This window comes from Abramis brama (assembly GCF_963993115.1).
Source record: "Abramis brama genome assembly, chromosome: 25".
NCBI classification, from domain to species: Eukaryota; Metazoa; Chordata; class Actinopteri; order Cypriniformes; family Leuciscidae; genus Abramis; species Abramis brama.
The window spans coordinates 10,145,950-10,173,045 of record NC_139987.1 but is presented as its reverse complement, the minus strand read 5'-3'; the positions used below and the strand labels follow the sequence as shown (position 1 = coordinate 10,173,045).

At 35.3% G+C, this 27,096-nt stretch overlaps 2 protein-coding genes and 1 pseudogene across 5 annotated transcripts; 2 read left to right on the top strand and 1 right to left on the bottom strand.

Annotated features, from left to right (window-relative positions):
- Nucleotides 1-160: 160 nt before the first annotated feature.
- On the bottom strand, nt 161-22,843 carry dmtn (dematin actin binding protein). 3 transcript variants are annotated; one of them, XR_014604616.1, is made up of 15 exons: nt 19,432-19,583; nt 9,960-10,019; nt 9,522-9,584; nt 9,180-9,335; nt 8,853-8,897; nt 7,087-7,219; nt 6,956-7,000; nt 6,702-6,845; nt 5,269-5,378; nt 4,904-5,009; nt 4,465-4,529; nt 4,213-4,261; nt 3,215-3,946; nt 2,819-2,899; nt 161-1,431 (listed from the first exon to the last, which is right to left on the bottom strand). XR_014604616.1 is itself a non-coding variant. In XM_084104005.1 (15 exons), exons 2-15 carry the CDS (start codon nt 9,966-9,968, stop codon nt 1,318-1,320), a joined length of 1,191 nt encoding a protein of 396 aa, XP_083960131.1. In that variant the 5' UTR covers nt 9,969-10,019; nt 22,560-22,843; the 3' UTR covers nt 161-1,317. The 3 variants fall into 3 exon arrangements, 2 of the variants coding, with proteins under 2 accessions (XP_083960131.1, XP_083960130.1); XM_084104005.1 differs by lacking the exon at nt 19,432-19,583 and adding an exon at nt 22,560-22,843 and having other exon boundaries at nt 3,215-3,280; nt 4,208-4,261; XM_084104004.1 differs by having other exon boundaries at nt 3,215-3,280; nt 4,208-4,261.
- LOC311076107 (ATP synthase subunit gamma, mitochondrial-like) lies at nt 14,482-15,196 on the top strand (annotated as a pseudogene). Its single transcript has one exon. The product of its transcript is annotated as an ATP synthase subunit gamma, mitochondrial-like (transcript).
- Nucleotides 22,844-25,098: 2,255 nt separating the features above from the next.
- pbdc1 (polysaccharide biosynthesis domain containing 1) lies at nt 25,099-26,735 on the top strand. Its single transcript, XM_084104003.1, has 6 exons — nt 25,099-25,183; nt 25,587-25,652; nt 25,756-25,815; nt 25,919-26,059; nt 26,152-26,263; nt 26,397-26,735. The coding sequence occupies exons 1-6, from the start codon at nt 25,154-25,156 to the stop codon at nt 26,507-26,509; spliced, it is 522 nt and encodes a 173-aa protein (XP_083960129.1). The 5' UTR covers nt 25,099-25,153; the 3' UTR covers nt 26,510-26,735.
- Nucleotides 26,736-27,096: the final 361 nt, after the last annotated feature.

Genomic DNA, 27,096 nt, shown 5'->3' with positions numbered 1-27,096 from the left:
TTAATTTAATTCTGCAAGGACATTCAATTGATCAGAAGTGACAGTATAACATTTACATTGTTACAATTTTTTTTTAATTTAAAATAAATGCTTACTTTCTATGAAAAAATATCAGTTTCCACAAAAAAGAAAAGAAAAAAAGAATACGAAGCAGAACAACTGTTGTCAACATTTTCTATTTAACAAGACAATACAAGTGCGCACAGTTAGGAGATTATTATAATGCGGCATGGTTTTTCATTGAATATAATTTTACCTTACAAATGTTTCTTGACAAAATCTAACATGAAGCTTTTATTTTTTTCAACATAACACCGTGTTGTTACAGAAAAACGGTAATGAGACACAACTATGACCAGACACATAATCGTTAGACAGTCTCCATTAAGTGTGCAGTGCATGACTTGATAACACCTATGCCATTTTAAAAGACCGCAGTGGAGAAGAACTACTAACGGCAGTGAAAAACCGTATGTATGCATCGACAACAGACATTAGAAATCGAAGTAAATGGTTTGCTAGTGGCTTCGTGTGGAACAAAGATCGTCTAGTGTTGTTCAGTAATTACAACCTACTGCATGAAGCACCAACAGTGTACGAGAACCAAAAGCCAGAGCTTTCCAGCAAAGCCTGAGCTTAGATATTTCAAATTAGTCCACAGTTTAACACTGTTGCTAATAGCACAAATAGGAGTCATATATCGCAGTGCCTTTTATCAGTAAAACTATAAATAAATAATTTATGTAGACTCCGTGTCCATGCATTTTTTTAATGAATGAAAAAGGAATTTTAGTGATTGTTAAAGCTGAACTGAATCAACATCACGAATAGATAAAAATAACATGATATATGTACAGTGCCATACATGTTTGGGATACAATAAATTAAGTTTATAGTGTAATATCAGTGAACACAGTTGAAAAAAAGTGATGGTTTACAATTTAAACTTTGTGTAAATATATAGGCCTATTATTATAAACTTCTCTGGGCACTTTAAGATTTTGAAATAGACATAAGGCGTAAAGAAAGGGCTAGAGCGGTTTATGAAATCGATATTCCATCACTAATAATCCGAGTTTTCAGATATGGAGCGACTGTAGGGGATGTGTGAATCTTCATCCCTGTCTTAATTATGTACTCCAGAGACATATAGAAAGACTGCCTGTATATGTGATTGAAATAACGTCTGGTAATGTTGCGTCATCTTCCTTGCTTATCTTGAAATTTCTGCATAGCATCCGTATTAGATTAGAGTGGTTATTACTAGCGTCTCTGGAGGGAGAGTGTTTTTAATGTCCGTGTCCAAATGTCCAAATGTTAGAAAAGGGACACTTTCTTCTTCAGGTCATTCCGTTTCCATAGTGACAGACGATCAAATTCTGTGATGGGCATTCCAAATAAGCTCTGGAAGTCTTCTGGAGACAGATGCCTCTATTAAAGACAAGATAAAAATCAGCCACTTTACAGTAGACGTGCAGTCCGAGACAAAACCCTACAACTTAACTTCAAATATTGCAATCAATATTATATGAAAAAAATTCACCCAATATGGATACCATAATCATAATATTTGTTTAGAAAAGAAAAAGTGTGTCATTTTTAATTAAAACATTTAAAAAAAATACAAATAATAGTAAGTAAAAGTTATTTCTTATATTTATTTATTTTATTGACATTTATTATTTGTAGTAGGAGTGTTTAGAAAAACATATTAATAATAATAATAATAATATTAAGAAAAATGTATATTTTTTATTTTATGAAAATATATATATATTTTATTGTGGTAGGAGTGTTTGGAAAAATGTAGTAGTAATAATAATAACAAACAATATGAAAATATAAAAATGTATTTAAAAATAAATATATTTGTGTAGGAGTGTTTGGGAAAATAATAATAATAAAAAATAAATAAAAAAATAACAATAATGAACAATAATAATAATAAATGAACAATGTAAAAAATATTATTTATTTGTCGTAGTGGTGTTTGGGAAACAATAATTATAATAATAATAATAATAATAATAATAATAATAATTTATTGAAAACAGTATTTATTTTATTAAAATGTATTATTTTTATTGTAACAATTGAAAATATTTAAATGCATTTTAAAAAATATTATGCATTTACTTATTTATTTATTTGTCATAGGAGTGTTTGGAACACAATAATAATAATAGTTGATAATAATAATTGACAATTTGAAAATATTTAAAGGCATTTAAAAAAATATTATGTATTTATTTATTTATTTGTCGTAGGAGTGTTTGGAACACAATAATAATAATAATAATAATAGTTTATTGAAAACAGTATTTATTTTATTAAAATGTATTTATTTATTTATTTGTCGTAGGAATTGTTTGGAACACAATAATAATAATAATAATAATAGTTTATTGAAAACAGTATTTATTTTATTAAAATGTATTTATTTATTTATTTATTTGTCATAGGAGTGTTTGGAACACAATAATAATAATAGTTTATTGAAAATGTATTTATTTTATTAAAATGTATTTATTTATTTATTTGGCGTAGGAGTGTTTGGGAAAAGTAGAAATAATAATAAATGAACAATTTGAAAATAATAAAAATGTATTTTAAAAATATTATTTATCTATTGTAGAAGTGTTTGGAAAACATAATATAATAATAACTAGTAATAATAATACTTAAATAATTATTTATTATGAATATTGTTTTATTAATATTATTTTTCTTTTGAGCTGATAGGTTTTACACACTTCACCTTTCAAGGACCTCAAACTGACTAATTTTTTACTAATGTTAGTGCTCATCTGTGACTTACCTCTAATCTGGTTCTGTCCACACCTGGAGGAAGCTTACTGCGCCCTCTGTGGGTCACAACCAGCATTTCATATGGATATATCTGAAGGGAGAGGTGAGATTTTATTATGTTTTGGGACCATTATATTCAATACTCATCCTGTTTGATTCATTGGACACAGAAAACAGGCCAAAAGCTTCCAAAAGGTTTGCTCTAGGGAGAATGTTTACTGCACATTCAGCCTCCAAAGTTTTCAGTTCACTGTTGCCTTCAGTGATGCTGCCATATTGAATTCTGCATTCAATGGATGCAAGGCTTAGAAGCAACATGGATGTGAGTGAGTGAATGTATGGCATGGGGTTAGAAGAGAGAAGCAGAGCATGAAAACTTTGGAGGGTCTCTTAAGATCTGCCTCACCTTCTGTTCCAGAATACTAGGAAGAGAGTTTCCTCTGTCCATTCTCCCACTCTGTGAATCGCCATTCTATGAAGACACCACCACCCCAGCCCGAGAAAAATGCCCCCCAGGACAAAGGAGATCAATATGAGACAGGTACATTTAGAGAGGAGGGTTTCATTACATCCATAATAATGAACCAGCATCTTTTGACTCATTATTAAAGGGGTCCTGTTATGCTTTTCCACTTTTTCAACAATAGTTAGTGTGTAATGTTGCATCGTTAAAGCTCAAAGTCAAATTTCATTTCTATAGTATTGTCCCTTGAGAAGATATACTAAAATGTTTGCTGAAATGTGAACTGGGCAAGCTAACCAATCATAGCGTATTTCGGAAGGAGGGGCTTTATCGAAACCGGAACTAAGCGACGCGTTCGGGCCAGACTGGGGAGAGAGGTGTTGTAATAATGTAAAATGTGTGAAAAATAATGTTTTTTGAACAATCAAGCATGAAAACATATTCTAGTACACCCCAAAAACAAAACCAAGACCTTGTAAAAGGGCATAATAGGACCTCTTTAAGTATGCAAACAGTATGTGGTGATCACATGAGTCAGAAGCCATGAGAAAGGAGTGTAGGCTAATGTCAGGGTAAAGATACATTAGTAGCAGGAACAGGATGTGGTTTCCAGGTCATAAAACCCAAACGCCATGCTTGTTAAATCAAATAAACAAAGCCATCTTACCTGTACACCTGAGGAACATATAAAGAAAAAAAAGATTAGAATGAGTTAAAAAAACACAGAATAATTTAGGAAATATTCAGAAAAATACATTTAGGTCCAAAAAGCTTTAAAATCATTAAATCAAAAGGGAGATGTATCAAATATTTGTTCATATTCATGTGCATTTCGATTCAAAATCTTACTCAAATGTATTATTCTGTTAATATCATTTATAATGGAACTTTAATGCACGATGAGAATCTTGCTTGTGTACACTAACGTTTTCTGACTTTACCTGTTTTTACTTTTCCGTTGTCTGTGGAAGTAAAGTCTGCAGACTGCAGCTGTATGCAGAGAGACAAACAGTTACACACACTAGAGACACTAAAGGACTACAGGAACATCTTAAACAACAGTTGACATGTTTGCCACATGATTGGCACATCTTTAAAAGGGTCACATGAAAAATCTATAGGCAAACTCAGGGGAGGAACATATTATGATTAAAATGTATAAAACGACCCCTTTAAAGATGAATATCCCTTACCCTTGTGAGGCCTGTTCGACTGCAAGGAGGTAAAGAGGCGGATTTAGTAGCAATGGCTGATGATCCTGCAATGAATGTAAATGAAACATTTCATTAAAAGCACAATAGACATGTCTCTATAGACTTTCTATTCACACAAACGTATTTCATCATTTGAACACTGGGTGTCCTCTGTGACTTGCTGGTTGAGGCAGTGATGCCATAGAAGAACCATTTTTGGTTCTCCACAGAACCTTTCTTAGTGTAAAGTATATTCTAACAATCTAAATAACTTTTTCCCACTATAAATAATATTTTGTGCAATGGAAAGGTTCCATGGATGTTAAAGTTTCTTCTTGAAACCACAGCTGCCAATAAAGAACCTTTACTTTTAAGAGTGTAAATACTCAAGCACTTCACTATGTTGAAGAGCACTAAGACTAAAACAGACGTCACATACCCAAATGTATGTTTGTCCCATCTGGCAAGGAACGTGTTTTTCTGCGGATGAGCCCTGATTTCTCTATTTCCTCCTTCAGGATCAATTTGCCCAAGTTGGACTGTATCTGAAAAACAAACAGCCCAGTCATGATTAGAGCGCTCCATTAAACGCTGGCCTCAAGTTGTGTGTGCATATCCTTCCAGCACTCACTTCCATTTAATGGCCTGAAAACAAAACACTTAATCATCCAGCCTTAGAGAAAATATTCCAGCCCAGCGTCTGATTTATTCTAGACTGACAGACAGACAGTGAGGGATATTAATCTGAACAGGAGTTATTGATATGGGGCAGTGAGTCCTGCTCCAGACAGAAGCTGCTTTCACCTTCTGAAGTTCCTGTTCCTGGAGTCTCTTTGCATCTTCAGTCAGGTCCTCAAACTCATCGTCCTCCATTGGTTTTCCCTGCTCGGCTGCTTTCTTTCTCCACTCGATCTCTATGAGGAATTGACAGACGCTGTAAAAAAGTGTATCGCCCTGTACCAATGAAGGGGCTTTCGCACCGGGTAGTTATAGGAACTAGAGACCAGGGGAGTCCCCCGAGAACTAAATGTTCCCCCAGGATCATTTTCCTTGTCGCATTCGCACCGGCAGTTGGATCTTTGAAGTGACGTAAGCCTTCACTTGCGTGGTTAATAGTCATTTCTTATACGTTATTAGATAGAACTATTAAACAAAGTAAACGTATACAAAAAAAGTATTATATCGTGTGTCATGTGGGTGATGCCCAATGCCGCTAGCTGAGCAGAAATACATAATCATGTTTCGCTTGGTCCCTTCAAAGTAGCATTGGATTTACTCCTTAGCGTAAAGTCTGAGAAGTGCCTGGACTTCGACGTTGGTCCATCTCTCGCTGTTTTTCATGTTTGCGGAGTAAATATATAGGCTATAAACTGTGTGTTTATATGGCTTTTTAAAAATGACGGGTGCCAGTGTTTTGCATGCATTCAACCAATCAACATACACTTACTAATCAGGCACAACACAAAGTTTACAGCATTAAGTTTATAAATTTATGACCAAATTCAAAATGTCCGGCGTGGGAAAATTGGGTATAATTCGACTCGGTATGTTGCACTGAATTAAAGGAGACCAGTTTTTGGGCAAACCAGTCAGAAATTATATGCAAAAATTTCAATTTTTTCAATCGCCATTTTTCATATCTCCTGACCAGTAGGTGGCGCTGTGCCAAAACGCTGTAGGTAGCCTCAGGTCATGCTTGTGATGACATATACCATCTTTGGTCTGAAGAATACGCTAAAGCATTGCAGCAATATAGCAATAATACATCTATTTTGATGTGCTCTTCGTCAAATTCGTTCGCACGTTATTCGAGAACGTTTTGGTCTATCAAAAGAGTTTTAAATAACTTTTTGCCAGCATGGTCTGAAGATGACGTGAGCCACTTTTGATGAAAATCAGACAAACATTGTGTCATAGGATGCAATCGAATCGTCTTGAACCAAGGAATAAGAGGAAAAAATGTTGTTTCTAGCCCTTACGGTTCAAAAGTTATTAGTGCAAATTTGGACAGTCGATGGTGCTAGAGCGATTGAGTTACAGACTCCAAATTTTAAATGCATAAATAAATGCTAAAAAGTTAACTAGTTTCTGTAAGTCTGCATGCTTCTCTAAAGGTGCAATAACAGAAAATGCCACATTTTACCTTCAGTGGTGTGGAGCGGGAGACCAATAAAATGTCATTGTGGGCGGGGCTACTGTCCAATGCCACAGAAATATGAAAGCTGGTGAGCATTTACCCATAGAAGCTAGAGAGGGTGGACAGGGCCAGTACTCGGTCTCTATCTTTGAAGGTTGGTTGGGATCAGGTGGTTGGGCTGCTGGGAACTTGGAGGACTCAATGATGACATCCTGTTTATTATGAGACATTCCAGTCTCTCTTTCTGAGGGCAGGGAGAAGATAAACATCAGGATGTTACCAGTGAATCTGTCCTTACACCTTGGAAAACCAATAATCTATGATTTATAACAAACATTATAAATGAACAAATACCGTGTTTGTAAATTGGTGGTTTCTTATAGATGTTGATGCCACCGTCTGAAACATGAATGGATGTACAGTTACAACACATTTTAATGATTATGAAACATTGTGCTATGAAAACCCTCTGATGAACGAAGCACCTGGCCTGTGGAAGTGCTGCATGGGGCCTTTGGAGGCAGGGCTGATTTTGCGGAGGTGCACCGTGGAGCCCATGTTGGACCCTCCTGGAGACCCCTGCTCTGGCCACTCCTTTGACTCTTTTGAGGCAAATATCTGAAGAAACAGGGGAATTGCATATACCTTCTATTATTCTGAAATGCTAATAATGAAGCACTGGCTTATGGTAACATAACTTCATGTTTCAATCCCGACGTTAAGAGTGGACACAATTTAAGCACTCAGCATGTTAACAGAAGCCAGACCATCATATTTCACTGCCTGCATCAATAATATGACACAGCAAACTCATGCCTTACAGTAAAATATGCTAACGGAAGTCAGAAGCATAGAATGCTGTTTGATTCCACTGTTCAATGTTCTAGAGTAAGTTTTTAATTAAAAAACTTAATTAAATAGCAGTGCACAATATTACAATTCTGGCTGACACCAATATGCTAATTATTTTCAGTGAGTGACCGATATAAAATCAATACATTAAATTATTATTATTCAATACATTTTATAAGATAAAATTAAACTAAAATTAAATATATGGATAATACTTGGATAATTATTTTGATATTTGCTAAATAATGATTTGTTGAATGATGTTTCTATGACTGCACCACAATAATGTGAATTAAAGACATTAAATTAAAGCATCAATAATAATCGATAATTTTAATTGTTAATATTACAAGAATATTATAATACTACAATATTTTATGAAAAGCAGTATTAATTATAATACAAATTACTAATATTAATCAGTGGAGAAAGACTACATTTTAATTATTATAAATAACAATGTTAATTAATATATTTAATTAATATTCACAAACAATATTTAAAATATTACAATACAACATTATATGATAATGCTTAGTATTATTTTAATAAATAAATAAATAAATATGAAATCATGTTAAAATTCATGACATTCATATTCTAGCTGATTACAATATGGTGCTAATTATTATAAGTGCCCAATATTAAAATTCAATAGTATTTTAGTAAATAAAAAAAACACAAAAAACTCAAATGAAATATAATATGGATAATACGTGGATAATTCTTTTGATATTAGCTAAATAATGATTAGGTCATATGTCTGCACTGAAATATATGTGAATTAAAGTCATTACATTAAATTATAATAATATTATTAATTCATATTTATATGAAATATTACAACAATATTATAATACTATAGTATTATATAGTAATTAATACAAATTAATAATGTTATTCAGTGAATAAAGACTTCATTTTAATTATTATGATTAATAATGTTAATAATTCATTATTCATTATTTAAAAAAATATTACAATATTACAATATAATAATCATATTAATATTATTAATTATAATGAATAAAAATGAAATAATTTTGAAATTTTGTCCGATAATGATACAAAAATTATTTTCATGTTCTGGTCAATAACCAATAAATGGATAATGCTAAAATTCAATACTATTTAAAAATAAAATAAAAAATAAAAATTAAATATAATATGGAAAATAAGTGGATGTCTTTAATGTGAATTAAATGAAATTAAAGTACACTGTGTCATATTCACGCTAGCAAGCATAATTAAAGTACAGAACTGAAACTGAATGTAATTTAAAATGGCAGCGTCATTAATTGAGTGTCTCAGTAAAGCAATCACATGTGAAGTGTGCAGGGAGATAAACGCGCTAGTTAAAGCTAGTGATCAGTGACTAGCGGCCGTCCTGGTGTCTCACCTCAGGGGAAGGAGGGGGCGAGATAGAGTGAGGCGACATTGATCTCTGTAGAAGACGAGGAGAGAAAACAGAACACACACATACAGTACATGCTTCGTCTTCAAGGCCTGACATTCAAATGCCACTTTTACACACACAAATCATTTAACACGCATAACAAAACTCAACTAATAACATTATATCTCATCATTATATTCAGCTTCCTGTTTGCCAAAACACATATATTGATTCTACTTTAAGTGGAAGCCGTAAAACGTACAATAACCCTTCTCAAACGACACAATGAAACAAAGACTTGATTTAAAGAGACACTGGTTCTTTTCTGACCTCTCTGCTTCTGGAGAGACCCATCCGATCCAGGGCTGAGATATTAAAATGCGGCTCGTACACCATCAGATCTGGCCGTTCCACCTCAAGAATGGCTTTGTCTTTGGGAATGGCGGCCAAGTCCTTATATCCAATGACCTGATTGTCCATCCGTGCCTTTGGGGAGTTAAACAGAAAGAGGCTGAGTTCAGTTTGGCGTGAAAGAAGCGGTTGTCCTCGGAGATGCCTCGTGGGGTTCCTAGGAACCGGGATATTGAGCATGTGCTTTATGGCAGATAACAGAACGGAATGTGTTATCTGCGAAACTGAAAGCTATTGAGCGTCCAGGCTAGTTTTACTTACCACAATAGAGGTGGCTGGGGATCCAGGAGCACTTGGACCCCGGGAAGACGGGGCCGTCCCTGCCTGCAGCGGTGGAGCAGATCAGAAAGGTCAGAGGTCATAATTTAACTGCTCTTATCTCTTATCCAATGACATGTTGTTAATGAGAAATAAGACCTATATCTAATACCATCAATCAAACTGATTATGTCTGTCACTCGGCCACGCCCCCTTTCCATTCTCACTAAGGGAAAAACCCCCAGTGCAGATATGATCATGCTTTAATGGGCTTACTTTGACAGAAATATAATATAGATTAGTATACACATATGAGACTATTGATTAGTATACACATATGAGAATAAAACAATAAAAAGCTATATAAATATTTCAGAAACCCTAGTGTTTGGAGATCAATGATTCACGGCAGCAAGATGAAATTAATTCAACATACTTTACCTTCTGCATGACTGAGGACAACTATAAAACTCCCTTCTTTGTTCTTCCAGATACACAGATCTGCAATAAACCATAAAAAGACCAAACGTGAATTTAAAATACAAACAAGTCAGGTTATCTTATAGAACTAACTTATTTGTTACCTGGATATTTTGATTGTTATACCAATTTCCAGTAATAATATATTGCTTGAATTATGTTTATTTTTCTTTATTAGAAGTTAAAGAATTATTACTATTGTAAGTTTTCTTAAAATAAGTATTCTTACTAAGGCTGCATTTATTTGATTAAAAAGTACAGTGAATATTGTGAAATATTTCAATATTTGTGAAATATATAAAACTCCATATGGCTCCGGGGGGTTAATAAAGGCCTTCTGAAGCGAAGCGATGAGTTTGTGAAAGGAAAATATTCATTTTTAAAACTTTATAAAGTAAAATAACTAGCTTCCGGCCAAACGAACATACGGATTTGACTTAAGTCTAAAGCGCAACTTATGCGAGTAATATGATGTACTGCTGATATTTACGCTACAGAGGCACTTTTATGATAGATGGATGCACTTTTATGATGGATAGAGGCACTTTTATGATGGATGGATGCACTTTTATGATGATAGATGCACTTTTATGATGGATAGAAGCACTTTTATGATGGATGGATAGATGTACTTTTATGATGATAGATGCACTTTTATGATGGATGGATAGATGCACTTTTATGATGGATAGAGGCACTTTTATGATGGATGGATGCACTTTTATGATGGATGGATAGATGCACTTTTATGATGATAGATGCACTTTTATGATGGATGGATAGATGCACTTTTATGATGGATGGAGGCACTTTTATGATGGATGGATGCACTTTTATGATGGATAGATGCACTTTTATGATGGATGGATAGATGTACTTTTATGATGGATAGAGGCACTTTTATGATGGATGGATGGATGCACTTTTATGATGGATGGATAGATGTACTTTTATGATGGAGAGAGGCACTTTTATGATGGATAGAGGCACTTTTATGATGGATGGATAGATGTACTTTTATGATGATAGATGCACTTTTATGATGGATGGATGCACTTTTATGATGGATAGATGCACTTTTATGATGGATGGATAGATGTACTTTTATGATGGATAGATGCACTTTTATGAGGCACTTTTATGATGGATAGAGGCACTTTTATGATGGATGAATGCACTTTTATGATGGATAGAGGCACTTTTATGATGGATGAATGCACTTTTATGATGGATGGATAGATGTACTTTTATGATGGATGGATGCACTTTTATGATGGATAGATGCACTTTTATGATGGATGGATAGATGTACTTTTATGATGGATAGAGGCACTTTTATGATAGATAGAGGCACTTTTATGATGGATGGATGCACTTTTATGATGGATGAATGCACTTTTATGATGGATGGATGCACTTTTATGATGGATAGATGCACTTTTATGATGGATGGATAGATGTACTTTTATGATGGATGGATGCACTTTTATGATAGATAGAGGCACTTTTATGATGGATGGATGCACTTTTATGATGGATAGATGCACTTTTATGATGGGTGGATGGATAGATGTACTTTTATGATGGATGGATGCACTTTTATGATGGATGGATGCACTTTTTATGATGGATGGATGAATGCACTTTTGATGGATGGATAGATGTACATTTATGATGGATGGAGGCACTTTTATGATGGATAGATGCACTTTTGATGGATGGATAGATGGATGGATGCACTTTTATGATGGATAGATGCACTTTTCTGGACTTCAAAACAGAAACAGCCATTCACTGCCATTATAAAGCTTGGAAGAGCCAGGACATTTTTTAATATAACTCCGATTGTATTCGTCTGAAAGAAGAATGTCATATACACTTAGGATGACTTGAGGATGAGTAAATCATGGGCTAATTTTCATTTTAAAGTGAACTACTCCTTTAAATCAAGTCTTAGTATTGATTGCTTCTCAAAGAAAACTTTTAAAACCTTCAAATCTTGTATATTTAGATATTTTTAGTGGAAAACAATATTTTACAAGGCATTTCCAATACTTCCGAAAGCATACAGTACACATTAAATTGGAAATAGAGAGTTGGTCTTGATATTCTGCTATGAGTTTTGATTTAAAATAAATCACAATTTTAGAAAGATGAATACAGTCTGCTCCAAAACAACATTGTGAAATTCAGATGAGTTCATTAAAATGGTTTCTGGATGAAACAGCCCATTAGCCTCACATTAGCAGACTCTATCACCGGAGCATTCCTGAAAATCAGTCTGAGCTGATCCTCCCACTGAGGGTGTTCAACACGCCCACTCATATCACACATTTCATTTCATCACCCACCACAAGATATTTGGATAACAAGGTTATTCCACACGTAGCTTCTGCACTGTATTCAGAGATGCATCTGTTTTAGGAATCTGCAGTCTTAAAAAAAAAAAGAACCCTAGAACCCTAGGGATCTTGACTCAATTTTAAAGGACCCTCTATATGGAGAAATGTCTTAAATGATTGCATAATACTTTCATGTTTAATGGGTTATTTAATTTCCCCCCTAGTGATCAAGTATGATTACGAGCTGTTTAAGTCATAACATTTAATTAAAAATGAATTAATACTAAATTCATAAAATGATCCCATGATGGGAAAAGGTTCTATATGAAGCGCCTGACAGAAACCTTTAAGGTTCTACATAGAAGCTTTTCTTCTAAGAGTCTGTTTAGAAAGGTATAATTCCTCAGTTAAAACATTTTTCTCCAAGCTCAGTTCAATACACAAATATTTAATAAATATATGTAAGCTGACCCCCCTGAAATGTGTAAAACACTGAGATTCTGTGCAGTGCTATTTTAGTATTATTTATAGATACTATTATAGTATTAATTCATATTTTAATTATCTTTTATATTTATATTGTCAGTTTTCGTCTTAGGTTTTAGTATTCTTGTTATGCGCTTTTGTCATTTAATTTTTTTTTTATATTTCTATTTAGCTTTCACTTAAATCTATTTCAGTTTTAGTCATTTTAGTATTTTATATAGGTTAGTTGCCAAGGCAACAGTTTTAATGTAAAATTTGAATCTAATATTTCTATTTAATTTTTATTTCTATTTAGCTTTCATTTATTTCTATTTCAGTTTTAGTAATTTTAGTACTTCAACTCATTTTATTTCAGTTAGTTGCCAAGGCAACGGTTCTAATGAAAGTTTTATCAAATATTTATATTAAGACCACGGTCAGATGAGACGCCGATGATCAAGTGCTTATTCTTTTCTTCTGGAGCCTTGATCTCAGCCTTCTCATAGAGTGCCATAGACCCGGTGCCATAGACCCGGGCAGGCCTCAGGGATCTCTCAGCTCTGGCATACTTTGCGGCTGCCACCATCTTCATGGACTTGGTGATCTTCTGGATGTTCTTGATGGACTTCAATCGCAGGGTGATGTCCTTCAAGGTAGTCATATTCCTGACCTGCCCACATTGTGGGAGGAACACTGCCGCGCTGGTCCTGGCGAACATGTTCACTTCACTGAAGGTCGGTCGGAGCCGCCAGTTCTTTTGACCCCAAACTTGAACGGCAGTGTTAGATGTCTCATTCAGATTCTGTGTCCAGGTTTTTGCAAAGTGGATGAGACCCCCAAAGGCTGGTACATCCAGTGGATCGATCGTGATCCGGAGACAATCCGCAGACAGGAGGAGCCTTCATGTTTTCCAAACCTGTTCTCAATCTGATCTCTCTTTCGGTCTCAGGTAAGCGAGTTTTGATCCTGAATGGTCAATATAAAGACACGGAGGCCATCTCTTGTCTTGTTCTCTCTTAGCAACTAGCGTAAGGCACACCCGTGCTCTCAGAGAGCGTTCAGGAAGCTGTCCAGCCGAGGGAGGATATAGCTGGTGTAACTCCCATCAATTAAGCCTTTCCCATTGTTATGGACAAACCAGCAGTAGACATCTGAACCTCGTTTCTTGTCACGTCTGTAGTCCTTCTGCCAGCCCCTGGTAACAGCTAGTTTGTTGCCTTTCACTTCCATCATAGCCTCTTTCTTCTTTGGGTCTGCTCCTTCATGCACACCGTAGACCTTCACCTCTGGTTCCTGTGCAAACTGGCCAATGAGACCATGAACCTTTGCAGAGTATTTGTTGTCGTTGGACATGTAAATGCCCAGGAAGTCGACCTGCACAGGATGCTTCTTCCACACCCGATGCAAAAGCACCATCACTGAAATCCTCCCATCAATCATCACAGTAACATGTTGCTCCTTTACTATGGTGACCTTCATCCTGTTAAGTATCAGTTCAGTTGTGACTCCCCAAGAGAAGGAGTGATTGTTCCTGTCTTCCATCAGGTCGATTCTGTTGGTCCTTACTATAACCTGCACACCGTCTGTTTTAGAGTATATGGAGATGGTGCCGAAATATGTGTTCATTTTGTTGTTCTTCATCTTCTTAGACCCGACCAACTGACCGTTGATTGTTACTCCTGTCCCAGGATCTGAAATCTGAAAGAGTGAGATCGCCAAGCTCACTGGTGCCGGCAAAGAGGTCATGGTTGTCAATGTGGGTGACAAACTCAGAGGTCTGCTCTACAGGACCCATGGCAAACACATCCTGATCAACTGCAAGGAGGTGGGCCGCAGGCCTCCCACTTTTGTGGATGCTTCCATCATTGCCACAGAGCTGCTGGACTCTGGTTATGAGTTTGACCAGGGAACCATTGTATTTAACAGATTCAGGTCTGTGATTTCATACAAGACAGATGAGAAGCCTCTGTATTCCGTTGACACTGTTGCAAGCTCAGAGAACATGGGTATCTATGATGACATTGATGCTGATGTGCTGAGGAACTATTAGGAGTTTTCTCTGGTCAACATAATTTACTACGGGATGAAGGAGTCCACCACCAGTGAACAGAGCGCCAGGATGACCGCTATGGACAACGCCAGCAAGAATGCTTCTGATATTATTGAAAAGCTGACCCTGACCTTCAACCGAACCCACCAGGCCGTCATCACCAAGGAGCTCATTGAGATAATTTCTGGAGCTGCTGCTCTATAAAGTGGAGCCCTGTAAACTTCCGGTGTGGTTCTGGCGCTCATGCTCTTCAATTCAGTCACCTGGTGTAAAATTTAGTTATAAATGTGCTTCTGTTTGTACACTATCAGTGAAAATAAACCTCTTACAGAGAAACGCCATCCAAAAAAAAATAAAAATAAATTTATATTTAACATTCACTTATATCTATTTCATTTCAGTTTTAGTAATTTTAGTACTTCAACTCATTTTATTTCAGTTAGTTGCCAAGGCAACAGTTCTAATGTAAGTTTCATCCAATATTTCTATTTTATTTCAGTTTAGCTTCAATTTATATCAGTTTTAGTAATTTTAGTACTTCAACTCATTTTATTCCGGTTAGTTGCCAAGGCAACAGTTCTAATGTAAGTTTTATCTAATATTTCTATTTAGCTTTAATTTATATCTATTTCAGTTTTATTAATTTTAGTATTTAAGCTCATTTTATTTCAGTTAGTTGCCAAGGCCATAGTTTTAATGTTTTTTTTAATCCAATATTTCTATTTTATATCTATTTTTTTTTACTTGGGTTTTAATCATTTTAGTACTTCATTTTATTTCAGTAAGTTGCCAGGACAACAGTTCTAATTTAAGTTTTTCATCCAATATTTCTATTCTATTTCGCTTTCATTTATATCTATTTCAGTTTTAGTAATTTTAGAACTTGCCAAGGCAACAGCTCTAATGTAAGTTTTTCATCTAATATTTCTATTTTATTTTATTTCAATTAACAAAAACAATCTTTAATAGTTTAGTTAACAGTGATAACACTGATTCTGACACTTTTAACATTTTCCTTCATCCCAAACTGCCTAACACAGCAACACTGGATCAACCAATAGGATGAGATGGGGGTGGTACTCTTTTTGCCCAATTATTGGAAGAATTGCCTTTAAAGGCTGCTGTCAGTATTACTAAATATGAAGAAAGCAGTTACACCAACCGTCTGATCTCCACTAAGAGGATCAGTGGACTAATGTCTTTATGAAATGAGACATTAATTCATTAGACGCAGAGACATCCTGTTAGTGTGGGGGAGGGGAAGTGACATCAAGATTGCTCACCCAATTTCACCTTGAGCAGAGAATTGTCCACAGAATTTATCAGGTTCCAGCATCGGAAAACAGCAGAGAATTATACTGAGTACAGATGGTTTCGGGTTGGCAGTCGTAAATGTGCTAATTAGTTTTAACAGTAATTTCAATTTCATATAAGGACGAGCCTTGAATATTTTATGACAAGAGCAAGTAACACGCAGGGTACAAGCCTCAAGGCGTTTTGAATCCATTTCCTTGCATTAAAATAGCTGACAAAGATACTCTATTTGCAAAAACAGCTTTTTGATTGGATGGAGTTCACTCGGGGTAAAGCTAGAGCTTTTTCGTTCCGGTTTGTTTTGACTGCTCATGTGTTGCTTCAGGGGAAAAAAACACAAAAATGTCAAGGGAAATGCATTTACGGGCAAATGGGCAATGTGACATTATGTGACCACCCAACTTCTCAGTACATAGAATTTTAAATTATAAAATCAAATAATTATAAAAATATTAAAATACTATAATTAAATTTCATATTAAAAAAATAAATTATATATAATTTATTCTAATATGCCAATTCTGTCTAGATTTAACCACATTTTTTGATAACACTTTACAATAAGGTTTCATTAGTTTACAGTAATTAATCATAAAGTTAACATGAATGAAAACACTTCTAAAACATTTATTAATCTCAATTAATGTTCATTTCAACATTTACTAACAGATTACTGAAATCAAAAGTTGGACCTGAACTAACATGAACAAAGAACAATAAATAATGGTACAAATGTATTGCACATCGCCAGTTATTGTTAGCATGCATTAACCAATGTCAACTAATGGGACCTTATTGTAAAGTGTTACCCATTTTCATTTGCTTTTTGGTAATCCAGACAAGTTTCCTTGGCAGTTTTAAGACACCCTTAAACAACATATTAAACCTTCCCTTTTTTATTTACTCTAAAGCCAAAAATATAGATTTCTTTTCAGTGAAAAATCAGTGAGAGAAATCTATTGTAGCACCAAACATCACTGTTGCTTCCTTTCCTCAGCCATACGCATCTGTCTCTGCTGGTTAGTAGGGTTAGCGATCGGCTCGAGTCAGGTTTACTCTGGCGTGAAGGACGGTGTGTGTGTGTGTGTGTGCTGAAGACGTGATTGATCACTCTGAGCACAATGTAAATGGCCTGTCATCTGAGACGAAGGGACCCATGTGCATCAAGCTCCCTGTAATTCAAGTTCAATCTGGCTCAAATAAAGTTTGATTTAGTGCTGATTCACATGCCGAGAAGACAATTTAGCACTTAAACAGCACTAACCAGTTACCTACTGTGTGGAGATGTCATGTGTTTTTGTGCTGTGAACTTCAGGATACTGCTAGATAGCACACATCACCTTAGAAGTCGATTCTTTTGAGATTTTCTTTCACAGTGAAGTTCTACTTCGGCAAAACTATCTGCCATCTTTTGTTAAATAGTCATAATGGCCACTAGTAATACAATATTGATCTTATTAGAGGAAGTCAGAGACAATGTCAAACGCATTAACCAACTTTATCTTAATAAAAAGCACACTTTAATAGCATACAGAAATAATAGTGGTGCTGGGATGACGTATTTTTGTAGGCCAACCCGGAAGTTAGCATCACACCGGTTCCCTCGACAAAAGCTTAATAGGATTTCCATCGGCTTTCGCATTAGAAAATAAAAGCTTGATTCTTGCACATTTTGTTCACAAATGAACACAACTTATGAATTTTGAAGCGTAAAAGCTAAACATGGGTTATTATAAACTAACTACACCACAGTCACATGACAAGGTCACCATTGCTAAGCTTCCGACAACTCTTTCTTTCTTTAAAAACACTGAAAAGTCTGAGTTATAATAGTTTGCAAGAGCATGGTTATAAACACAGTGAGTCTGTGAAAGCAGACTTATGTTTATGAGTTTATCTGTTCGTCCTGATGACATTTAATGTTCCGACAACCTCTGTACTCCCATTTATCCACTCGTCAGCAACTGCAAGACAAGTAAAAGCTTTTTAAAACAATCACAAGGAGGTATTATTAGGTATTTTATATCGTAGAGTAAAACGTGAACACATCTTGGGCTTGTGTTCCAAAAATGCAAACTTGTTTTCTGGTTTTGGCCTACAAAAATACATCATCAAACATTACAAAAAATACATAAGCAAACTTAGTTGCTTTTATGCAACACGGGATAAAATAGTATACTGTACTACTACAAAGTACGCTGATCAACCACAGAAAAGCTTAAATGATATACCATTACTAACACTACTCTGTAAAAGACAGCATAGTGTGTCAGACCGGTGTTAATGGGCCTGCTTCAAGCATTACTGAAACCAGCTTGTGTTGATAAGGAAGCCAGTGCACTTACGAGATCCAGAGAATGCCCTTGTCTCTCATCCGAGAGGTTTAGCATGCAAGAGTAATATGATTCTTATTCTTAATCAGCATTTGTCTCTGAAAACTAAACATCTGACACAATTGTTAAAGGGATAGTTCACCCAAAAATGTAAACTGCCATTTACTCACTCTCAAATTGTTCCAAACCTGTATGAGTTTCTTTCTTCTGCTGAACACAAAAGAAGATATTTTGAAGAATGTTGATAATCAAACAGTTGATGGACCCCATTGACTTCCATTGTTTTTTCCTGGTTACCAACATTCTTCAAAATATCTTCTTTTGTGAGAGAAACTATTACAGGTTTACTTGCGGGTGAGTAAATTATGACAAAATGTACATTTTTTTGGGTGAACTATCCCTTTAAATTTCTCTTGTTTTAAAGATGTTTAAATATTTTTACTGGAAGACAAGACAAAAATACTGATTAAGAAAATGATCAGAACTCTTCCAACACCCATATAGAGGCAAAAAGACCACCTTCTAGCATCATCACAACACACTTCCAAGCATGTGCATCAGTGTTTGAGGGTTAAAATCATACAATATATAAATATATATAGGCCTAGATAGATATAAAAAATTGAATTTTAAAAGGAAATGATCCGAATTTTAATCTGGACTTGAATATAAGTAATAATTCGGTTTTGTTTTTACCAAAGTAAACAGAAGAAACCAGTGATAAGTTTATGGTATGAAAAAACTTCAAAAGAAATGATATATATACATATATTGCATATTTAGGTCAAACTGCACAGGACCAAGCACCAAAAATCCATAGCTTCATAAAAAATGTAAGAAAATAAATTAAGGAAGGGATCGCAGAACCAACCATAATTAGTCTGAAAGGAAAGGGTAATTTCAGAGGCAAAACAAGCCACAATACACACCAGGATTCCACCTCAGCTCCAGCTCTGTGATGAAGAGGAAATCCTACGCTGAGAGATCCAGACTTCCTGTCATCCTTCTCCCATTCCACATTGTCTCTCTCTCTCTCTCTCTCTCTCTGCACGCTGTCTAGAAGACCCCACCCACTTCTCTCTCCACCCAAACTGAAAAGCACTTATCTCAGCAGACCAAGAGCAGCCAACGCCCAATCAGACGAGTCAGTTGCGTCACCAGGGCAACGCTCTGCTCCGTCTGAAGAGAATTCTCCACAGCGCTGATGGATACAGGATCCATTACCTTGGCGAGGCCTTCCGGCTCCACTGGGAGCGCGGTGTGACGGGCCGAGGATCTGGGGAGCTTGTGTTTCTGGCATAAACAGCCTGAGGAAGCCCTCCTGTTGAAGATCTTTCTTGTTTGAACAATGGCCATGCTGCACATCACGTCCCAGAAAACAAGCCCTTCCTAACTCCTCCCCGTCACTACTGATGTGCCGCACGTGCTCTGGGCAGCCATATTTCTTTAGGCTTCGGTTTATTCTGCATGTAGAGCTATCCAGGTCATAAGCCTGGGGGTTTAGCAGAGCTCTGGATTGTCTTGACTAGAGTTCAGTCAACAATCCTGTGAAGATCAGACCAGCAGAGAGACTGACTGCTGGATTTGTTCAATCAGATTAGTGTCCCATTGATTAAACCTTCTCTTAGTGAATCACTTCACTGCAAACTGAATGACAGGAGGACACCGTCAGTGGCAGGAAAGTGTCTTATCACAACGCTATTCAACATATATATTTTCACACAAAGTATTACAGCCCATTTTGCAGTTTTAGGACAGGATAGAAGACCAGACATGGAAGAATAGAATAAAATAAGACAGAAATGTATAGAATATTACAGAATAGAAAAGAATAGATCTAGACCATAATAAATAAATAAGGAAATAATAATAAAAAGAATAGAATATGCCATAATAGAATAGAATGAAATAGATCTAGGCTGGACAGGAAAGAATAGAATAGTCCTAAAATTATCAAAATAGGATAGTATATGACAGGAAAGAATAGAATGTGACACAATATAAGAAAAGAGAAGGGAATATCTCGAGGACAGAAAGGAATAGAACGGTCCTAAAACTAATAGAATAATCCATGAAAGAATAAAATATGACTGAAATTAATAGAATTTCACAGAAGGGAATAGATCTAGACCATGATAAATGAATAAGGAAAGAATAAAATAGAATATGACAGAAAATAATTGAATATGCCACAACAGAATAGAATGAAATAGACCTAGACCAGACAGGAAATAACAGAATAGACCTAAAAACTTCACAATGGAATAGAATAGGGAAGGAATTGATAGAAAATGGCAGAATATGACAAATTAGCCCAACCCTAAAAAATAGAATAGAATAGAATAGAATAGAATAGAATATGACACAATAGAGGGAAGGAGAGGGGACCAGACAGGAAAGAATAGAATAGAATAATAGAATAGAATAGTCCTAAAACGAATAGAATATGATAGGAATTAATACAATATGGTAGAATAGAGCGGAATAGAATAGCCCTGCCCTGCCCTAAAAAGTACAAAAGGGAATAGAACAGAATAGAATAGAATAGAATATGACAGGAAAGGAAAGAATAGAATAATAGAATAGTCCTAAAACGAATAGAATATGATAGGAATTTATACAATATGGTAGAGTAGAATAGAATAGAGCGGAATAGAATAGCTCTGCCCTGTCCTGTCCTAAAAAGTGCAAAAGGGAACAGACCAGACCAGAATAGAACAGAATATGACAAGAAAGAATAGAAAAGAATGGGATACATCTAGACCAGGCAGAATAGAAAAGAATTGGACTAGATAAAAATGTTATTTCTCTTCAGAATTGACTTTCCATGCAAAGTGGATCTAAATGAAACAGTGCAGGAAGGGGAGGTCATCCGCTGTCTAACTGGATTTATAATATCCAACAGACGATCAGCCTGCTTCAGTGTTTCATTATACAGCATCACTACACATCTTCATCTGTCTACAGTCTCTCGACCATCATGGGGAATATGAAATAAATGCTTATTTAGCAACAGGAAAAAACAGCAGGGAATCTGCCATCAGGAACTGAAGAATCTCTTAACGTGACTCTTACATCTTACAGACGTTTCTCTGATGATGAGAAAGCCTTTTCACTGCCACCATCAATGCTGTCAATTCAGACTGTGTGATCATGAGGAAATGTGACAGAAAATTGCTCCTTTGTTTTGTTTTTGTGTGCAGGCAATCCTTCTATATTTCTACAAATATGAATCAGAGCGTCTGGTATTACTCAAACACTGGTAATTTCCCACTTGTAAAAACAGGTCTATACACCAATATTAGCCTAATAATAATAATTATTATTATCATCATTACATTGCATATTACATTAATTTGGACAACCAATGACAAATAAGAAGTGCTCCCCAGAAAGAACCTGCAGGACTGAGGTTATCCTTAAAGGAAGCAGTGGTTTCCTGTTGCTTTAGACAGGGAAACGCGCGCGGGGACGCGCAGCTGTTAGGGGGCGCGACTTTTAGTGCCAGCATTGAGACAGTTGCTGTTTTCCTTTCTTTATTTATTTACTCTGTTTGCTGTTATTTCGTGACGCTTGTAGGGCACAAGTAAATGTAATTCGCCAATAAATCAAACAAGCGTTTATATATCTCGGACATTTAATTGAATCAATTTGTTTTAATTGCATGACTCGAGTCATGAATAGTAGCCTAATGCGTACAGGCCTATACAGAGAACATTCATATTTAAGGTCTGTCTGAAGTCAAGATTCTGTTGAAGGTTACAGCTGTACATGGCCAAACAAAACGACACATTTTATTTAAAAATCGTTTTTTTTTTTTGTCCTCTAGAGATCTCTTCGACTCTGTGCGTGTATAAGGACAAGTGACCGATGATGTACAACCTCTACTGATGATCATAATCGACTACGGCAAAATATTAATACATACATCCATCATAGGCTACATCAAACAACAACAAACATGACTACACATCAGTCATTTGAACATTTATACTCTAGTCTGCACATTTAACATCCCAGCTATATGATGAGAAATAAACATGTCGCGTGCTCGTACCTCAGATTTTAAAGCAGCGGTTTATTCTGTCCTTTCCGTCCAGAGATGCAGAATTTCAAAGGTCTCTTGAACACTCAACTCAAGATCATTGCGTGGATTACGCGTTCATATGCTCGTGCCACATTGGCCGTGTCTCAAACACCAGTGAGCTGCCTACCTAGACCGCATATTGTGCGTCATAGTCGCTGTAGGCGTCAGCTGACTCGGAACGCGCTAATAAACCCCAAAACGCGGTGTGTAGTTTTTGAAACACAGCCGCTGTGGAGGAAATGTGCGTCTGAAGCATCTTTTACAGTAAATGGCCAGCCAATGAGAGTAAAACAACTGTACTATACTCAAGATGGGACCGTCCTGTTCCTTTTAATAGGATACTTATTCATCCCTAGATGTAAACCTCTCTTTGAGCCTATGCAGTATTACTGCAAGGATTTGTGCTATTTATCTGCAGGTCTTTATACATCTGTGATTATTTCACATTATTCAAAATGTGCAAGTCGCCTCTGACTTTATTAAGTAGGCCCTATACAACTGATAGGCTACCTGAATAACACGAGGTATTTGAAAAATGTATTTAAATAAAATAAAATAAAATAACTAACACGAAGGTTATAATCGAACCTTACACCACTAGAGGGCGCGGTAAAGCCTTATGACAGTTACAATACATTTTATATGAGTAGTCTACATTTTATTTTACATGAATTCTACTACACTTATAGCTCGCTTAAAAAAGATTCTATTCTATTCTATTCTATTCTATTCTATTCTATTCTATTCTATTCTTTCCTGTCTGGCCTAGATATATTTCCTTCTCTTTTCTTCTATTGTGTCATTTTCTATTCTATTCTATTCTATTCTATTCTATTCTATTCTATTCTATTCTATTCTATTCTATTCTATTCTATTCTATTCTTTCCTGTCTGGCCTAGATATATTTCCTTCTCTTTTCTTCTATTGTGTCATTTTCTATTCTATTCTATTCTATTCTATTCTATTCTATTCTATTCCATTCCCTTTTGTACTTTTTAGGGCAGGGCAGGGCTATTCTATTCTGCTCCATTCTATTCTACAATATTGTATTAATTCCTATCATATCATATTCTATTCGTTTTAGGACTATTCTATTCTATTATTTCCCGTCTGGCCTATCTGTTCCCTTCTCCTTTCTTCTATTGTGTCATATTCTATTCTTTCCTCTCATATTCTATTCTATTTTTCAGTTTTTAGGATAGGGCTAATCTGTTATATTCTGCCATATTCTATTAATTCCTTTTTAATTCCTATTCTATTCCATTGTGAAGGTTTTAGGTTCTATTCTATTATTTCCTGTCTGGTCTAGATATATTTAATTCTATTCTACTGTGGCATATTCTATTATTTTCTGTCATATTCTATTTTATTCTATTATTTTTTCTATTCTATTTTTCCTTATTAATTTATTATGGTCTACATTATTAGAACTATTCCTTCCTATTCTGTCATATTCTATTGCTTTCTGTTATATTTTATTCTGTTCTTTCATGTCTGGTATAGAAGTATTCCCTTCCCCTTTCTCTTATTTTTTTTATGTTCTGTCATATTTTATTCTTTCCTGGAATCTAGTATTTTCTTTTTAGGATTATTATATTCTCATCTATTCCTTCCTGTCTTGCCTTGATATATTCCCCTCTCTTTTGTTCTACTCATATTCTATTCTATTTATCAGTTTTTGGACTTTTCTATTCTATTCTGTTTTTCCTGCCCAGTCTAGATATATTTCTGTCTATTCTATTGTGGCATATTCAATTATTTTTTTGTCATATACTATTTTATTCTTTCCTTATTAGTTTATTATGGTCTAGATCTATTCCCTGTAATATTCTAACAATTTATTTTGTATTTTATTCTGTTCTTTCATGTCTTGGTAGATCTATTCCCTGCCCTTCTCTCCTATTTTATACTGTTCTGTCATATTTTATTATTTCCTGGATTATTATATTCTATTAGTTTTAGGACTGTTCTATTATGTTCTATTCCTGTCTGGCCTCGATATATTCCCATTCTCTCCTGTCATATTCTATTTTGAAGTTTTAAGGACTATTCTATTCTTTCCTGTCCAGTCTAGATCTATTTCATTATATTCTATTGTGGTTATTTAAATCAATTAAAATAGCTTAAAAACAACAACAACAAAAAAAAAAAAATAAATAAATAAACGGTTACAGATCCTAACCCCTAGAGGACGCACTGAAGCCTCTTATTATTAGGCAGTATTTCGCATACATGACATTTTATATAAATGTAGCATTTAATTTTTTTAACATTATGCTTCCACATCCACAATGTGAACTTACTTTTGTTGTAACATATGACCGACAGAGAGCTGTAACACAGCCTAACCACTAGATAGGCTAACTTTTTTGTAGTATGCCGTTTCATTTTTATACACCTTAATATAAATGCCTTTTCTTGTAATTATTTTAATTCTTCTAAAATCAATTCCACTGCAACAATGCCTGATCTGAACGGCCAACTGAAAACAACAAAACGCATTTAAATCACATGACCTGTCGTCATGACGTGTTTGTAGCTCATCCGGGTCAAAAGGCGTCAGCATGGATACGGGGAATGTTCTTGCATCTCTGGTAGGGAACGAATTATTTTAACGTATCAACAAACACAACGCACTGTACAATAACGCGACATGCAAGCCTAGTATTTTATCGAACCGATGCTCTCAGTTAACGGATATTCACTACTGCTTACAGCACATATTGCTACAAATCATAGTTAGCTTGCATGCTAACAAGCATGTCATGAGCACATGGCAACACAAACAAAACAGATAATAATAATATCCTTAATAATCACTGAAATTTATATTAATCCAGGTTTAAAATGCTTTGATAGTTCTTTAGTAGCCTAACATGGGTATTGACAGCGTTGATAATCGCAGTGTCTTGTGTGGTTTAATGGCACGAATTTTACGTTTTAAAATGTATTAATGTTCTGTAATGTATCATTCAATATTTCTGTTTTAATACACAGGGGGTAGAAGGAGCCACTGCTGCTGCGCATGCGCTCTCTCTTCCAGCAGAAGCGTATGGAAATGATGTGAGATGAGATGTTTTGATATTTGCACAAATAAGCAAAACTTTTATTTTTTTTTAAAAGCATCATCACTTTAACACACTAACCGTATTTTGTTCCCTATCAGGCCCAGTTGGAAGTAATGTGGGCTATGAAAGCCTACAATCACGCAGAAATTTACTTTAATGTAAGTGAGTGAGTGAATGAATGAATGAATGGTCACAATCTATCGTGCGGCGATTTTGGAACACTTGAATGTCCAGTTTAACTGACAGTTTCTTTCTCCACAGCTTATTTCCTCCGTTGAGCCTAAATTTCTAAAACTAACTAAATCAGACGAGCAGATATACACTAAATTCCGGGAAGCATTTCCTGACCTCAGTATTGGAGTTCTGGACCCGGACCTGCTGAAGTCAGCAGACGCTAAAGAGGTTTGGGACGTTACTTTTGCACGCGAGAAGAGTTTCATTTTATACATTACTCAAAGAGAGTCTGTCAAGCTCCGTTTCAATTTTGTTTCCAGAAATGGAGGCCCTTTTGTAACCAGTTTGAAGGTGTTGTAGAGGACTTCAACTATGGTACATTATTACGTCTAGACTGTCAGAAGGACTACACGGAGGAGAACACAATATTTGGTATGCAATGCCACACATGCACTCATTTCAGTCCCCAAGAAATAGATCAGTATCTTGGAAATAGAAAACAAAATATTGCTAGAAGGAAACGCACAGGGAAAATGCCTAATTTTCCTCCCCATTTTCATTTCAGCTACCAGAATCCAGTTTTACGCCATTGAGATTGCCAGAAACCGAGAAGGATTCAATGACATCGTCCATAATGCCAATTCAAAAACCAAACAACTTAAAAAAGATGAGAGTTAATCATGACAGTGTATTATTTAAAGTGGCCTTCTTGGTGTAGTAGAGATCTTACACATCAAGTTCAAAAGTGGAGAAATACATAATAAACGTCCTATGTAAATGTATGTAAAAGAGCTTTTTCCATCTGTTCTTATAAGTCGGAAGGTGGATAAAATTTAGTTTTGTTTTTCCTGTAATGTCTCACCTTTTTTTTTGTAATAAATAACAGTACATTTCCCCCTGAAAAGTGCTGCTGTACTGTGTGAATTTATCATATTGTAACTGATTAATCATGGCTTGAAAGCCATGAAATTGCATTCACATTTCACTGTAAAAGGTCATTCTAAGTAAAGCGGGATATTCAACAAAAAGCAGAACTTCACAGTAATTAATGAGCTAGATTAATGCAATTATGCAGTAGGAATTCCAGATTCAAAGGTTCTTTTGTGGAGTTCTAAGTTCACCCTTGAGAACATCTTGATGTATCCGAATGCCAACTTTCTTGCAAGTTTGGCATTTTTGCAATAACCTTTACTGCCACACTGAGATTATTCTAATAGATAGTAAATTCAGTCCAGTAGTATATTGAGCAGAGCATAACTAGAAAA

Bases quoted from the DNA above. Each gene is read 5' to 3' on its own strand.
- dmtn (XM_084104005.1), bottom strand. The intron at 8,898-9,179 runs GTCAGAAAAGAA...CGTCTTCTACAG, and splicing joins GTCTCTCCAGAAGCAGAGAG to AGATCAATGTCGCCTCACTC. The intron at 7,001-7,086 runs GTGCTTCGTTCA...TTCATGTTTCAG, and splicing joins GCAGCACTTCCACAGGCCAG to ACGGTGGCATCAACATCTAT.
- pbdc1 (XM_084104003.1), top strand. From the start codon at position 25,154: ATGGATACGGGGAATGTTCTTGCATCTCTG. The intron at 25,816-25,918 runs GTAAGTGAGTGA...CTTTCTCCACAG, and splicing joins ACGCAGAAATTTACTTTAAT to CTTATTTCCTCCGTTGAGCC. The intron at 26,060-26,151 runs GTTTGGGACGTT...TTTTGTTTCCAG, and splicing joins AGTCAGCAGACGCTAAAGAG to AAATGGAGGCCCTTTTGTAA.